General features: G+C 41.3%; 1 protein-coding gene across 5 annotated transcripts in view; it reads right to left on the bottom strand.

The window, feature by feature from the left end:
- LOC143657428 (deleted in lung and esophageal cancer protein 1-like) overlaps nucleotides 1-17,130 on the bottom strand; it is an 85,179-nt gene that overhangs the window by 43,931 nt on the left and 24,118 nt on the right. For all 5 annotated transcript variants that reach the window (XM_077129795.1, XM_077129794.1, XM_077129793.1 and 2 more), the window contains exons 7-12: nucleotides 7,275-7,362; nucleotides 6,378-6,551; nucleotides 5,517-5,653; nucleotides 4,301-4,393; nucleotides 1,472-1,562; nucleotides 580-742 (exon numbers count right to left, since the gene is read on the bottom strand). In XM_077129795.1, coding sequence (XP_076985910.1) covers nucleotides 580-742; nucleotides 1,472-1,562; nucleotides 4,301-4,393; nucleotides 5,517-5,653; nucleotides 6,378-6,551; nucleotides 7,275-7,362 — 746 coding nt within the window. The remainder of the gene's footprint in view (nucleotides 1-579; nucleotides 743-1,471; nucleotides 1,563-4,300; nucleotides 4,394-5,516; nucleotides 5,654-6,377; nucleotides 6,552-7,274; nucleotides 7,363-17,130) is intronic.

The raw sequence follows: 17,130 nt of genomic DNA on the forward strand, positions 1-17,130 counted from the left end.
GCAGACAAGTACTGCTCAGTACCAAGTTACAGAATCCTATGTAACATCTGGGGTCACCAGGCCAGCCCTGGCTAGGAGGATCCCTGAACTCTGTCCTGGTGCAAGGATGGTCCTCAGAGGATGATCAGGAGGAACTGAACCCAGAAGTCATGGAGTTGGATGGCTTCTCCTGCACAAGCAGGGTTGGACCTCTTTGGGAAACTATTCCCGGCTAAACATGGTCCATGCTGTTCTAGATTAGTATTGTCCAAATAACTTTCTGAGATGATGATGCAATGTTTTATATCTCTATTGACCAATACGGTAGCCACTAGTGACACACAGTTATTAAACACTTGAAATATAGCTAGTGCCACTAAAGGCCTGAATTTATAATTTTATTTAATTTTAATTGATTTAAATGCATGCAACCACATGTGGCTTGTGGCTACCATATAGGATAGTGTAAATCTAGATAATTTCATTCTGTAACCAGACTCCTACCTGAGCTTGAAAGAAAGGTCTCATTTCACTAGGAACTCAGAGCCCAGGGAAGGAGAAGGAGGTACCTACTGGGAATGCTGCAGAGGGGTCACTCACGTAGCATTTCTAATAATCAGCTGTTTCTTAGCAGTGGACTGAAGGTTTTCAGGTTCAAAGCGTATGAAGTGCTGGGCTGTTAAGTCTGTGAGCTCTCCAGGCTCTGGTTGACTTTTTTCACCAGAAACATAGATCAGATCCAAAGCAATCAGCTGCCCGACTCCTGACAAAGTAGAGTAGTGAAGTTCAAGCCAAGAGTCCAGGGCTGGAATCTATGATCACTGCTGCAGGCCCCATGCCATCACTCACATGAGGCTCTTGGCCCACACAGGAAACCAGAGTGGCTTTCCTGGATCCTTTTACCACCACAATCCCTGGAAGTGTTCACAGGAGGGGAACAGGAGCCATTAGCATAGCCCCACACAGAACAAAAGGAAGTGATTTTGAGAATTTAGAACATAGCCGAGCACTCAAAGCTTGCTGAATGAAACTGGATCACAGATGGATGGAACGATGGAAGAAAGGAAGGAAGGGAGGTGGGGGGAGGAAAGGAAGGAAGGAACGAACAAAGGAATGAACAGGACATTTTGGGGGAAATTTATCAGGATGTCCCCACTAATCCTACAGAAACAGAGCGGTAGCCCTGGTTGTTTACGTGTAAGTCACTGGTAATTCCCCAAAGGAGATCAAGGTAAGTTTCAGAGCGAAGCACTGAAAGGTTTCACCCAGGTTTCTATGTGTCTCTCACGAGAAGTCTCCTTGCTTTCCTGGGTTGGGGTCTTCAAGGATTGACCAGAATGTGGGGCCTTAAACTACACCCCAGTGCCTAGAGGCTGCATCCTCTCTATGTGCTCCTAACAAGAAAGAGTGCAGCTACAAGCTAGAAACACCAATGCAGTAGGTTCTGGAGTAGGGAGGGGGGCGGGGATGAAGGGTGCAAACACGAACCCACCTACAGTCACCAGCTCCTTTATCTGACAGTTGTCACACACGATGATGAAGGACTGCTCTGCTTTTTCTAGGCTTGTTGGGAGGAACAAGACCTGAGGGAGAGAAGAGTTGCCCTGTTGGTTCCTATTAGGGGGCTTCCATCTCCACTTTCTGCCCTCTTCTTCTCAGACAACTCCCTTCCCCTTTATGCTCCGACCCCCTACACCTCCTAAGGTCAGGGGCTTTCAGCCTTGGCTCCACTCCTTGAATGTTGAAAGGATAAGAGAATAGACTTTATAGAAAAGGAAATGCAAACGGCTCTTAAACAAATGATAAATCATGTCCAACTTTATTCATATCAAAATAAATGTAAATGAAAACCACCCTGAAGTGTTTTTTACTTATAGTAGCAAAGAGCAGAAAGTTAGCTATCACAAAGATAATGATATGATGTCCTGGATTTGTCTGAAAATAATCCAGAGGGGCGGGGTAGGGATTGGTTGGTGGATATGTAGGGTGTAGATGCAATTAGATTGGCTATGAGTTGATAATTGTTCAAGGTGAGTGATGAGTACACGGGGGTCATTCTACTACTCTCTCTACTTTTATATATGTTTAAAAATGTGATAACAATTTTCAAAAAGAGTTCGGTAACATGCTGTGTTGACAAGAGTGTGGGGAACAGGCACACTCACACACTGCTGGTGGGAGTATAAATTGGTACAATCTTCATGTAGGGGATTTTGGTAATATATCATAATTATGAGTACATAGATCCTTGACCCAGGAAATCCATTTCAAGGACTGCATACTACACGTCCTCATACTTGGATAGAGTGATGAATGTATAGTTCACTGAAATCACCAAAAATCAGACAAAATTGCCATGCTGATTAGTAAGGAACTGCTGAACTAAATTATGGATCCTTCATATACTGGATGACCATGCAGCTGTAAGAAAAATATGAGCATGATTTCTAAACACCGTGCAAACAGAGTATAGAGTGGGCAACTATTTGTGTAAGGGGTAAATGGGGAAAAAACAAACTAAAGAAAAAACATGTGTGAAGAAAAGAAAATTAAAAAAATACAAAAACAAAACATTTTAAAAACAAACAAAAAGGAAAAACAAAAAAACAACAACAAAAATATGCGCAGTTGCTTAATTAGCCACAGTGTATCTCTGGAAGGGCACTAAAAAAAAAACAGTAAGTCGTGTCCTCTGAGGAGAAGAGGAACTGGGTAGCTGAGGGATTTGGGTAAAAGGGGACATTTCACTGCTTACCCATTTGCATCTTTTGAATTTTTAATCATGTGGATTTATTTCTTATTCAGAAATATGAATAAATATAAAAGTAAATGAACACAACTCCAAATAAACAACAAACTAAATACATAAGGAATTTAAAGGGGAAAGACACGTCCCTGCATCCCACACTGCTTCCCAAAGGGTCCTGCTGTCACCTCTTCCTTTCCTCAGGGATCACAGGAGGAAACAAGGGAGGCATCCTGGCCTGGTCAGGGGAGATTGATCGCACACTCCTTAAAGTCACAATAAAGCTCTAGCCAGGCCTGAGTTACAAGGAGAGAAGACAGTCTGGCCTGGGTGTGGGCCTTGCAGACCCAATCTGCCCTTTGGGCACAAACAGTGATCAAGCCCTACTGCGCCCTCTGACTTGGTCAGGCCCAACACTGATAGCCAGATTCTCATCCAGAATCAATTAGCACTGGCATGGGCAAGAGAGCCAAGCCCCAAGTGCCAGAACAAGACCCCACCAGGTACGTGAAACTGGAAAAGGCTGATAAAAATGCCATCCTTTACACGATGGCAAAGGAGCAAGTGGTCCTCAAACTTAATGGCACAACAGACTGACCTGGGAAGTTTTAAAAGTGCCATCCCCAGGCCACATCCCAGATCAATGAATTCTGAATCTCAGGTCAGGAGTCAACGTGTTCAGGTTTCTCAGGTGATTCTAATGTGCAGCTGAGTTTGAGAACCAGTAGCTCACGGAGCTCACTACCTGATGGCATGGTGTAGGCCAAATCTACCCCAGCCCTCTGGAAACCCAGCAGTTTTACTCCTGATTAAAGAATGCCTCCCCCTAAACAAGCTAGTGATGAAGGCCAGGCATGTCTGTGGCAGCCCCCACACCCAGGCATGATGACAGCACAGAGTCAGACTCCTGGACCAGGGAGCTGGGTCGGGCAAAGTTGGGGAAGTGACAGGGGTAGGAAGGCATTACTATTTCTCATAGGCACTTCTGGGGACCAGTGAGCAGGTATGACAAACCAATGCAAACACTGTGAAGGGCCAGGTAAGAAAGGAGGAGCTCATAGCCAAAGAGTCAGAACCTTTGGAAGTTTCTGCAGAGGTCCAGGATGAGGCTTAAGGAAGGTGAGCCTTGCTAACCATATAAGCTGAGGATGAAATAGGAAAGTGAGCAACAAGTTAACTATCATCATCCCATCCCCAGATAGTGGTGGTGGCTGAGGTAAGGGCCAAATGAGACTGGAGAACCAAGGAAAGATCTTGGAGGCAGCTTAGACTTTGGTGGCTGCTGAACCAAGGGCAGCTCAGGTAAAGTTGTGGACAAATGAGGGTCCGGAATTGTGATGGAAATACTAGGGCTTTCTGTGTTTGCTTGTGAGAGATGTCATAAAACAAACAACTTTACCCCACAGAATGAAAGAACACACACTGATCCAGAAACTTCTGAAACTGGGACCTGAGATGGGAGTGAACATTGAGTCATAAAAATACAGAGGCAAATGAAATCATGCAAACTGCTGAGGAAACAGCCACGGTCAACCATAAGGAGGAGGAAATATATGCCAGCATCTACTTACTTACCTCCACTAATATGGCCTGTCCCGGTGCCAACTCAAACACTGAAGGCAGGATTCCAAAGGGAGGTTGCTCAATAAAGCCAATGGTTGCAACAGCCTTAAAGAAAAGCAGAGTACACAACAGCATGAAAGAAATTATGTAATCTAGTACTCAGATTACAAACCTCTCCCTTCCAAACTTCCATTTTGCAAATTGAAGGAGCTTAGAGATCATCCATGTACTAATGGAGAACCTGAAGTTTATTCATCAGCAAGCATGCACTCAACCTTTACCATGTACCAGGCCCCAAATAAGACTCTGAAGATTAAAGACAAGAAAGTTATAGATCATCTGTAAAGAGATGACTGCTGATAGAAAGTACAAGGAAAATCATGGCCCAGTGCTTGGGTACAAAATGGGAGAAGTGAAAGAAGGTTGAGAGAAGCCCCTCAGGACTCTCAAAGTATACTGTCCTTTCCTCTCTTACTCTGCCCTGTGTCATTAGTGCCACCTTATTTGTCTGTCTCCATCCTCCATCCAGTCCTAGCTATAAGATTCTGAGTCAAGAGGGCAGCTGCCTTCTTGTTAGCAGAGCTGTATTCTCAGTGCCTACACAAAGAGCCATTTAGCCTGCCAGGGTCACAAATCCATGCCTACAGGACCCTGGCAGATAACATATACGAGTGAAATGTATTTATTGGAACATGTGACTTCTGGATCTATTCCTTCTTTTGGGGAGCCATGGCGACAGAGAAATGTCTCTACCATAGGAAAAACCAATAGCAAATCGTGTCTGTGCTGGGGCTGTTCTGGAGAGGGGCAGAGCTGGGTAAAATGAGAGTGCTGATGCCCTGCTTCCCAGCTCCAGCCAACAGGGCCATGGTGGAATACATGAGTATTATCAGAGCTGCTTCTGATATGCTCAAATATTTGCTACAACAGCGACTGGCAGGCTAACTGAATGAATGAATACAGTGACCTTTGAGCCAGGCTTTGAACAACAAGAGAGGAAACATGTCTTGCTTAAGTTCATGCGGATATTGGTGGCATAAGCAGAACTGCAACTATGGTCTCCACATATACTCATTCTCACCTGGGCTGTGATGGAAAGATTGGGAGGTTATAAAATCTGGTCTTCTGGATGTTTCCAGTCATAGGCGTATTCCAGCAAGCCATTGCAGGGGGGTTATTTTTTTTTGATGGATTTTTTTTTTCTAGGGAGCAATCTGTAACCACTCACCCTGAAACTTGGCGGTGGCCAGCTCTTTTTGGGCATAATGCAGAACTTGCCGACACTGAAGCCAACATTTTTACAGACAAATCTTGTCATCTTCACTCCCCCAATGAGGCAGTAACCACAGTCCAACACCCGTGGCACTGCAGCCACAAGAAAAGGTGAACAAGAGAAACAATACATCAGCTTTGAGCAGGTCCTGCTGTCACTATTCTCCTGATGTCCAACACCCCCAAGCAGAAGGAATGAATAGCACTTTCTGACTCTTGTAGCAACTTGGGCATGGCCCAGGACATCACTGGACTATGTGGTGGCAGCACCATGGGATTCTTATCTACTCTTGACTAGAGTAGCAGTCCACTGTGGACTCATGCCTTAGCCAGGGTCACCCATCATGACCTTGGGGGTTTTGGCAGAGATGGGGGCCAGAGTCTCAACTTCCAGACCATGTCTAGCTGAAGAAGCTCCTTACTGAGGGATCCCAGCTGAAGCCAGATTGCCAAAGGAATCTCACCCCCACAGCCACAGAGCAACAGGCATACCTTCCTTGCCTCAGTGAGGCACAGGCCTACCCAGTGGGTGACCTCAAACTAGTAAAATCTATGTTGGGCTCCTGGCCTCTTCCCCTGTTGTGTGTAATTCAGTATCAACCTCCACTGGAAAACCCAATAGCAGGCATGACAGTTAGGAGCTCACAATGTAGAAGACTGTGCAGAAGTTGCCTCCGAATTCCTCCTCAGGACTCCAAAACCCCTACCCAAGAGGGCCAAGCTGTGTTGCTCTGACGGGGCACTGAGCAGCAGGCAGTCCTTATGGGGACTCTCCACATCCTACCTGAATCCTTGGGAAGGTACAAATTACACTCACATGTCAGTACTGGGGGTGGTCTCCGAGCCTGCAGTGGGATCAGGAGCGTGTGGGCTGATTGGGTCTCTACCAAAAGAAAATCATCAAAGTCCCCAAGGCAGTCGGGAAAAAACTGGACAATGTACTGGCAGGTCATCCCAGGAGCCACCATTCCACCTTTTCCTGGGAACATCCCTGTGTGTGACAAAAGTAACAAATGAGAATTTGAAGACCAGACAGCCAGCCCCCAGGGCTTGGGCCTAACTGCTCCAGACCTCAAGCAGAAGGGCGCAGGCAGACACTGCTACTGCTGGGGCTGGCTCCATGAGTAAATGCTGGGTCAATGGCAGACCACCAGGAAGTGCTGGGGAGCAGGCTGTGAAGGGAGGGTCTCCAGGTAAAAATGCTGAGGTCCGAGGGGGAGTGATGTGGCCCAATTAGAATGGATTTTGTGGGTAGTAGAGAGCCATTTGAGAGTTGTGAGGGGGTGGTATGATCAGAGTTGCTCTTGAGAAAAACAGATGTGGCACTGAAGTACAGAGGTTGTTGGAAGGCTACTGCCAGGGTTTAAGTGAGGACTCATGAGGGCCTCATGAGCATGAAGGGTGAGGAGAGACATACACAGAGGAGGGAAGGCACAACCACAGCCTGGATGGGGGTAATCAGGAGAAAGTTGCTGCCGAGTCCCAGAGGCTTCCAGCTCAGCAGCCGATGAGGGTGCTCCAGCCTCACTGGGAGGATGAGGTAGGTGCTGGCTGAGCAAGGGGACCCTAATGGCTGCTGAGAGAAATATCATCCTGAACTTGGGATGCAGAGATGGGTGTCATTAGTCAGAATGGATTAGTAACTGAGAGTAATTTTAATGCAGTCCAATGAGCAATTTTAGTGCAATCTAGATAAGTGTTACATTGAACTCACCCAACCCTAGAGCAAAGTATGGGGTGGAAGGTGGGAGGACTCGCAGGTAGCGGCTGGTCGTGGTGGTGTTCTGCAGCGCGATTACCATCTGTTCAAAGGTAAAGGTGAGTTCTTTCAGATAGAAATATTGATGGATGAAATGATATGATACCTGGGATTTCCTTTAAATACTATGGAAAGGGGGAAGAAAATAAGTGTCTAATTGAAACAAGCTTGGCCATGAGGTGATAACTGTTGAACGTAAGTGATGGGTATATGGGGATTCATTCTGTTATTCTGTCTACTTTTGTTGGTGTTTGAAAGTTTCTATAGCAAAAAGGTGAAAAAGAAGGTGGAAATAGATCTGACCTGTATTTTGTCCTATTGTTTAAAATAAGAATCTTTGCTTATTGAGCATCTGCTATAGGAATCCTCATCCTCAGAACAATCTGGAAAGGTGGCTAAGTGTCTCTATTTTATAGCTGAAGAGACTGAAGTTCAGAAAGGCCCCCTAACTGGTAAGTAATAGTGTTGAGATTCAAGCCCAGGACGACTGGATCCAAAGTTTTGCCTACCTTGCCACTCAGCCTCTTCTATACACCTGTCATATCCCTTTGGACCACTTCTTCCCATTGAAACAGTCCAGGGCTGTGATAGGCGACTGCCTGTATGCTAGGATTGCAATTAGGTCACTTTTTATCATTCAATCTATTCAATCCTCTCTTAAACTCCATCTTCTCTTCTCCTGCTCCCAAACTGGGAGATTCCCTAAGGGCAAGGACTGAGACATCACTAAACCTGTCACAGTGACCAGCATATGATAGCACAGAAGAGGAGCTCAATACACAGATAAATAATTTCCTCTATTGTATAAAATACCCTACTGGACAAAACATATCAAGTATAACAGGCAAAAGCCATCACTCATCTTAAGAAACAAAACATTACAAATACAGTTGAAGTCCCACACCAGCTTCTACCAGATAACTTCTATACAAATTTGATGTCTTTATACTTGTATTCATAGACATATTTTCCTAAATCAACATTAAATGTATTTTGTCCAGCACAACTTATTGCACCAATCCATTTATGTACCAGACTCAGATGTGGAGAACCCCCATTTTGGTTTCAATGTTCATTCCTTGTTTATTTATAATGATGAACATCTTTTCATATATTTATTTGCCATGTGGGTTTCCTCTTCTGTGAATTTCCTATTCACATTCTTTTATGATTTTTTTCATTGTGTAGTTTGTCTTTTTCTTATCGATTTATAGAAGTTCTTTATAAATTCTGGAAATGATTCCCTATAGGACATATACTATAAATGGCTCCAAATTTATAACTTGTATTGTCTTTTGATATACAAATTTTAATATGATCAAATTTATCAATCTTTCATGGTTTGTGACTTTTTTTCTTTTTTGTATGCTGTGTGGTAGGGGTCACATTTCATTCTTTTTCCAGGTGATTATCCCATTAGTGTAGCACCATTTGTTGAATTTTTGGGAGGTGGGGGAAGTGCATGGGTTCGGAATTAAACCTGGGTATCTCTCATGACAGGCAAGAATTCTACCACTGAACTATGCCTGCACCCCCCAGTTGTTTTTTTTTTTGTGTGTGTGTGACAGTTTCAAGACCTTCTATATTTTCTTTGAAAAATTTTGCTCTTTTACACTGAGATATTTACTGGGAAGTATTTTGGGGGGGGGAATAAAATTATTTTCCATATGATGGGACTACTAAACTCAGTTTTGTATCTTCAGGTCTTCTTCACAAATGCATGGGACAGCCCTAGCAACAGCTATTTGCAGACATGGAGCGAGTTTCAGTCACTGTTGTCATTACAAATAGAGACTTTCACAGCAGGAGCTGCCTCTAACATCAGTTGCAGACATGACCCAGTCACACAGGACAAACCTCTGACCAATTAAAGGCAAGCACCAGCAGGTTACTTGACTTCTTAGGAGATGTCTCATAAGATAAGCAATCAATTGCATTTAATGATGGCCAAGTAAGTAATACATTCTCATTTTGGCTTTCCCTCCTTCAATTCCCTTTCCTTCACTCTTCCCTGAAACTGGACTCCCTGATAAAATGATAACATATAAACTCACCACTTCAAGCTCTGCTTTCTGGGGAACCCAGTTGGTAACAGAAGGGCCCTAAAGGAGCAGACCCTTAGATGGGATTCTGGAGTTCGCTTAATCACCAGTCTGGTATCAGTAAGAATTCTAGTGATGGATGTGACAGCCCCTCGTATGCGGATGCAGCGGCATCACAATAACCATGGTTAGATGAGGTGCAGGTGGAAGGTTAGGCATTGGAACATGTGGTAGCTGTGGTGTCACACTTAATGACTCACTTGCAGCCTGTTGCATGCAGAAGTAGTGCTGTGTACCTTCCAATGTTAAGTCGTTAAAGGTGATGCAGCCTAAATCTTGCTAGAATATTTCCTTTGAAATGCCATGCCTCCGTGTAAGATTACCCCGAGGCCATCGTCCCGGGAGGAAGCCCAGGACACATAGAAAAGCCCTATATGTATGCTCATGTAGACAACCTCAGCTGAGGTCCCCACTGACAGCCGGCATCAACTGCCAAGTGAGTGAAAATGCCTCAGATTATTCCAACCCTCAGCTTTAAGTTGCCCCAGGCAGTGAGTCTTTCCAGCGGAGGTCTTGAACATTGTAGAACAACCCATTCCCACTGTTCCTGGTCCAAATTTCTGACCCAAAGAACCTGTAAACGTTATAAAATGATTATTTTTAAGCTGCTAAGGGTTGGAGAAATTCGCTTTCCGGCAAAAGTGACTGAAAAATCCCTTCATTGTTAGCCTGGGGATTTCCTTCACCTCTCTCCTATGTTAGATCTTTTATTTCTCATATACCAAGTGTATTAGCTTGAAAGCTGCCGGAATGCAATACACCAGAACTGGAATAGCTTTTAAAAGGGGAATTTAATAAGTTACAAATTTACAGTTCTAAGCCTATAAAATGTCCAATGTAAGGCATCCAGGGAAAGATACCTTAATTCAAAGAAGGCCAAGGGGTCTATATTACCTCTGTCAGGTGGGAAGTCATGTACATGTCATCTGCTGGTCCCTTGCTCCTAGGTTCAGTTGTTTTCAGCCTCTGTTCCTGTGGGGGTTCCTCATTTTGCTTCTCTGGGGCTGGCTTTCATCTCTTGGCTTCCCTTGGCTCTCCCCAGGTTCTGGCTTGCTTAACATCTCATGGTGATGTCTGCTGGGCTCCAAGCATCTGGATCTGCTCTCTCTGTTGGCTCTGAAGCTTTTGTCATCTCTGTCATTTCTGGCTCTCTCTGAAATGTTTCCCCTTTTAAAGTCCCTAGTAATCTAATCAAGACCCACCTAGAATGGGTGGAGCCACATCTCCAAAAGATTATACCCACAACTGGGTGTGCCACATCTCTGTGGAGGTAATCTAATCAAGTTTCCAACCTACAGTACTGAACAGGGATTAAAAGAAAGCACTGTCCCCACAAGATTGGATCAGGATTAAAACATGGCCTTTGTGAGGTGCATAATACTTTCAAACTGGCACACCATGGTCTTCTAGAACTTTGCAATACTCCATCCAAAAGTAACATCTATATCTCCTCACCTTGAAGCAGGGTGGTTTTGTGACTGCTCTGACTAATTGAAAGTGGCAAGCAATGTTATGTGACTGTGTCACACACACATATATATTTATCTTCTATTGGTTTTCTTTTTTCAGGAGGCATTCACTTGGGAAACCATCCTCCAAGCTGTGAAGAAGCCCAAGCTAGCTCATGTGGAGAGACAAGAGGGAGTGGCCCATGGGGAAAGGAAGCGAGGCCCTGAGCTGACAGCCACCAGCAGACATGTGAGTGAATGAGCCTTTGGATAATCCTAGGTCCCAGTCTTCCTCTCTTCTGGCTGAGACCTCAGACATCACAACGAAAAAATAATTGGTCCTCTCTGTGCCATGTCTGGTTGTTCTAGTTTGCTAGCTGCCGGAATGCAATATACCAGAAACGGGATGGCTTTTAAAAAGGGGAATTTAGTAAGTTGCTAGTTTACAGTTCTAAGGCTGAGAAAATGTCCCAGTTAAAGCAAGTCTATAGAAATGTCCAATCTAAGGGATCCAGGGAAAGATACCTTGGTTCAAGAAGGCCGATGAAGTTGAGGGTCTTTCTCTCTCAAGTGAGAAGACTCATGGTGAACACAGGGTTTCTCTCTAGGCTGGAAGGGCACATGGCAAACACAGCATCATCTGCTAGCTTTCTCTCCTGGCTTCCCGTTTCATGAAACTCCCCGGGAGGCGTCTTCCTTCTTTATCTCCAAAGGTCACTGGCTAGTGGACTCTGCTTTGTGGTGCTACAGCATTCTCTGCTCTCTCTGAATCTCATTCTCCAAAATGTTTCCTCTTTTATCGCACTCCAGAAACTTATTAAGACCCACCCAAATGGGTGGAAACATGTCGTTACCTAATTCAGCTTAACAACCACTCTTGGTTAAATCACATCTCCAGGGAGATGATCTGATTACAGTTTCAAACGTACAATATCGGATACGGATTATTCTACCTTTACTAAATGGGAATTAGATTAAAACATGTTTTGGGGGGACATACATCCTTTCAAACCAGCATACTGGATACAAGCAAATGGTTGTTTTCCACCACCAAGTCTTGGGTCGATTTGTTATTTGGTCGAAGTAATCGGAATATTAAATATATCAAAGAGACATCAATGAAAACTGCCCTTAAAACCATGCCAGAAAGGATCATTTCAAGTACTTTTATTTCTCCAAGTACTTTTAACTATAAACACTGTTCTTAAGCTCTAGAACACCTGGGGATACATGCCTCCCAATGTATAAATGCTTAAAATTCTGCAACCTAGACATCCAGGCGCCCTGGAGCCCCGACTCTAAGGCTCACTAAAAAGTACCTAGAGGCAAAGAATTCCATAAGTAAAAAGTTTGATCCTAAGATTCTTCATTTGATTGTAGGAGAAGAGACTTATAAGCACAGAATGGTAAAAGGCACTGTGGAATTGGACTGGAATTAGAGGTATCAGTATGAACTCATGATTTTAAATATGTATATGCATATATGCATGTATATGTGTGCACATATATATATGTATATATGGTTGAATCCATAAAGTTGCCATTTCTCTGTCCATTGAAAGGATTTAGAAGCAATGACATCCCAGGAGCAATGAGAAGACCTACCATTCAGATTTGGTTTCGAAACCCCATTCCCCACTAAAAGGAACCAGAACTTCACGGAGACTGATTACAGAACTGGGGCAAAGAAATACAATAAGAACCTGGCACATCCTATAATGCCAGAATGGAAGAAAGTACTCAACAAAAAGGTAGGTTATGGCATTACCAAAAAATAAAACAAAATGGAAACTACAAGTGTTGGAAAGGATGTGGACAAATAGGTATATATATTCACTGTTGGTGGGAAGGCAGAATGGTGCAGCTGCTCTGGAAGGTAGTTTGGCTGTTCCTCAGGAAGCTCAGTATAGAATTGGCTATGATCCAGCAATCTCATTACTAGGTATATACTTGGAAGAATTGAAAGCAGAGACATGAACAGATATTTGCACACTGATGTTTACGGTAGTATTATTCACAATTGCCAATAGATGGAAACAGCCCAAATATCCATCAACTGAAGAATGGACAAACAAATTGTGGTATATACATACAATAGAATACTATGCAGCTGTAAGACTGAATAAAGTCATAATACATGCAACAAAGTAGATGGACCTTGAGGACATTATGTTGAGCGAAATAAGCCAGTAACAAAAGGACAAATACCGTATGGTCTCATTAGTATGAACCAACTATTATAAGAAAAGTCTGAGAGTTAAATTTGAGAACACAGGTTATCAGGAGATAGAAAGAGGGTAGAAACTGGGCATTTGATGCTTAAGGAGTACAGCATGTTTAACAAAGTTGATTTATAAGGGTTCAGAAATGGATGGCACAATACTGTGTGATGGTAGCACAATGCTGTAAGTATAATGAAAAAAGCTGAGTATGAGTATGGCTAAAAGAGGGAGGTTAGGGGCATGTATGACACGAGAAGGAAAGCTAGAGTATAAAAAGGTGGGACAGTATAGCTTAGAGGACTCTAAAGTAGACAATGATGGTGGTTAATTGTACAAATATATGAAACAAGAACAAATGTATGTCACTATTATAAGGTGTTTAAAATGGAATGGTATATGAAAAAAATACAATTAATGCAAACTAAGGTCTACAGTTAACAATAACATTGTAATATTCTTTCATTAATTATAACAAAGGCAATATACCAAAGCTAAATGTCAATAAGCGAGGGATATAAGGGAGGGGTATGGGATTTTTTTTTTCTCTTCTTTCTTCTCAGAAGAAATGAGAATGTTCTCATATAGATTATAGTGGTGAATGCATAACTATGTGATTACACCAGGAGCCATTGATTGTACACTTAGGATGGATTGTATGGTGTGTGAATAAAACTTTAAAATAAAAGATAGTTTATGTCAAAAGAACACAGGAGACAATTTGTAAGGCCCCAACTGGACAAATCCAGGAAAACTCCAGAAGCAAAATAAATACTGACATTAACAAATAAAACAATTCATTTTAGGCTAGGCTAACATATTCGTTATCTAGAACAATTCTAAACAGTGGATGTGTCCACAAGATTAAGTCTATACAAAACTGACCAAAAACATGAAATCTATATAATAACTAAGTCATTGTCCTCATATATATTTTTTCTCCTCTACTGTCTGATATTCAGGTGTTGAAATGTTGTCAATCAATATTAAGATGACATCTAACAATGATTCTGGTCAGATACTAAAGCCCTTATAGTTAAATCCAGTCCTTTAAGGACTTCTGACCACTGTGGGAGAGGTGAGAAGTTTTGATGAGAGAAATGGTATCTCTGGCCTAAGACAGAGATACAGATGGAAGATACTGCAAGACACAGTCTGTCACATATATTCCACAGTTAACTTCTTAAGGTTTTCGGGAAAATTCTATTTTTGAAAAACGTGAAACTGATTATTTGAGGCCCTTCTTAAGGACGAACAACCCGAAGTGACCTATTTGCCATCCCTACAATATAAAAACTAGTTTCACTGTTTCCAAACGATAATTTTTTTTCTCCTCTCCTGTGTATTTGCCTTTGTTCACTGGCAACAGTTTGTTGACTATTCTTCTTCTTTTTTCTCCTCTCCTGTGTATTTGCCTTTGTTCACTGGCAACAGTTTGTTGACTATTATTCTTCTCAGAATCATGCAGATAACTAATATCTTTGAATTGTTCTTTGACAACATCTTTTTCTTAATGAGTCTTCTAATCCACGGATATAAAAGTATTTGGAAGTGTGCTGCTAAATGTTTAAAGACCAACTCTTGCAGGAGATCAGGGATGAGTGGGAAAGTGGGGCAGGGAGAGGGAGGGAAAGAGCTCTAATTTGGTAATGTTTGCTGATTTCTAGATAAATACTCTCACTATGGCTGATTCAGCATATCAATGTGACATCACTGAACATGGAGTTAGGAAGAGCTAAGCATCATGAGCTCTCATGATATGAGCTAATATGTTCGGGCTCCAGCACATCACTGGGTGTATCTACCAATGCATTTGCATCTGTCAGTCTTTTTAGTTTTCTGTCAAAGCCCTCCACAAATTTAATTGAATTTAATCTTAAATCTGATTTGTATGTACTGTAAATGGCATCATTAAAAAAATTCCATTTTATAATAGTTTGCTACCATACATTGGATTTTTGGATATTGACTTCATATCAAAATACTGCTAAAATCACTGATTAATTTTCAATAATTTAGCTGTAGATTTTTGGGGATTTTTTAATCATACAATTAAGTAATCTGTGAATGACAGCTTCATTTTTATAGATACCTTTAGCATCAAATTAAAATTTATTCTATTCTTACTTTGCTAAGTGTTTTTTAAATGTATATTGAATTTTATCAAAATCTTTTTTAGCATTTATTGAAAGAATTGCATGAGTTTTCTGCTTTATTGTGTTAACGTAACAACCTATATTGATTGTTTTCCAAATGTTAAAATAACTGCACTGCTAGAACAAACCAACTTGGCTGTGACTATCACATTTATATAAAGTTATATTCAGTTTGCTAATGCTTTGTTCAGAAACTCTGCAGCTCTGCTCATGACAAATTTAGCTTTTTAGATTCTGCTTGTCTCACAAAACAAGTTGGGTGGCCTTTTTTTTTTTTCTATTCTCTATAAGAGTTTGTGTAAGATTGTCATATTTTTTCCTTATGTGTTAGATGGTGAGGCCACCAGGGCCTGAAATTTTATTTGTGGGGAGGTTTTATTTTATTTAACAACAACAAAAAAGGATTTCTTGAGATATAATTCACACACAATTCACACACTTAAAGCGTTCAATACAAGGTATTTATAATATTCAAATTTGGGCAACTATTACCACAATTTAATTTTAAAACATCATTGGAAGGTTTTTTAACTACAGATTCAGTGTTATAAATAGATACAGGACTGTTCAGATACTATTGTTCTTGTTTTAATTAGAGAAGTTGTATGTTCTTCAGACATTTTATTTCTTCTTATATATGTCTTATAAATTGTACTTTCTTGGAAATTTGTCTATTTCATTCACAGTTTCAAATTTTTTTAGGCATAAAGTTGTTCATAACATTCTTATTATGTTTACAATGTCTATAGGATCTATAATAGGTCTTATTTCTTACATTATTGGTAATTTGTACCTTTTCTCTTTTCTTTCTGATTGGTTTTGCCAGATTTATTAATTTCATTAGTCTTTTCAAAGAACTGACTTTTGGCTTGCTGATTATATTGTAAATTTGTTTTCTAGTTTATTCAATTCTGTTCCTGGTTTTATGATTTCCTTCCTCTTAATTTCTTTGATTTTAATTAGATTTTTTCTAATTTTTGAGATAAACACCTAAATAACTGATATTCAGATTTTTCTTTTCTAATATGTGAATTTAAGTTTATAAATTTTCCTTTCTGTATTGCTTTAGCTGCATCCCACAAACTTCAATATACAATTTTTAAATGATCATGCATTTCAAGGTATTTTCTAATTTCTATTTGACTTCTTCATTGACCTATGGGTTATTTACTAATAAACTGTTTATTTTCCAAATAGTTGGTGATTTTCTAGTAATTTTTTTGTTATTGGGGTCTAGCTTAAATTGACTGGATTCAAACTTTATCCTTTCAGTCCTTTTAAATTTGTTAACTGTTTTATGACCCAGCACACAGGTAATTTTGGTAAATGTTACATATGTACTTTTAATTAATTAACTAATTAATTAATTGAGCTGGTTTAAAAGGATGTATGTCCCCTAGAAAAGCCATGTTTTAATCAAAATCCCATTTCATAAAGTCAGAATAATCCCTATTCAATACTGTATGTTTGAAACTGTAATCAGATCATCTCTCTGGATGATGTGATTTAGTCGAGAGTGGTTGTTAAACTGGATTAGGTGATGACATGTCTCCACCCATTTGGGTGGGTCTTGATTGGTTTACTGGAGTCCTATAAAAGAGGAAACATTTTGGAGAAAGAGAGATTCAGAGAGAGCAGAGAATGCTGCAGCACCACGAAGCAGAGAGTCCACCAGCTAGCGACCTTTGGAAATGAAGAAGGAAAATGCCTCCCAAGGAGCTTCATGAAATAGGAACCCAAGAGAGAAAGCTAGCAGATGATGCCTTGCTTGCCATGTGCCCTTCCAGCCAAGAGAGAAACTGTGACTGTGTTCACCATGTGCCTTATCACTGGAGAGAGAAACCCTGAACTTCATCGGCCTTCCTGAATCAAGGTATCTTTCCCTG

This window comes from Tamandua tetradactyla, chromosome 15, assembly GCF_023851605.1.
Source record: "Tamandua tetradactyla isolate mTamTet1 chromosome 15, mTamTet1.pri, whole genome shotgun sequence".
Classification (NCBI taxonomy): Eukaryota; Metazoa; Chordata; class Mammalia; order Pilosa; family Myrmecophagidae; genus Tamandua; species Tamandua tetradactyla.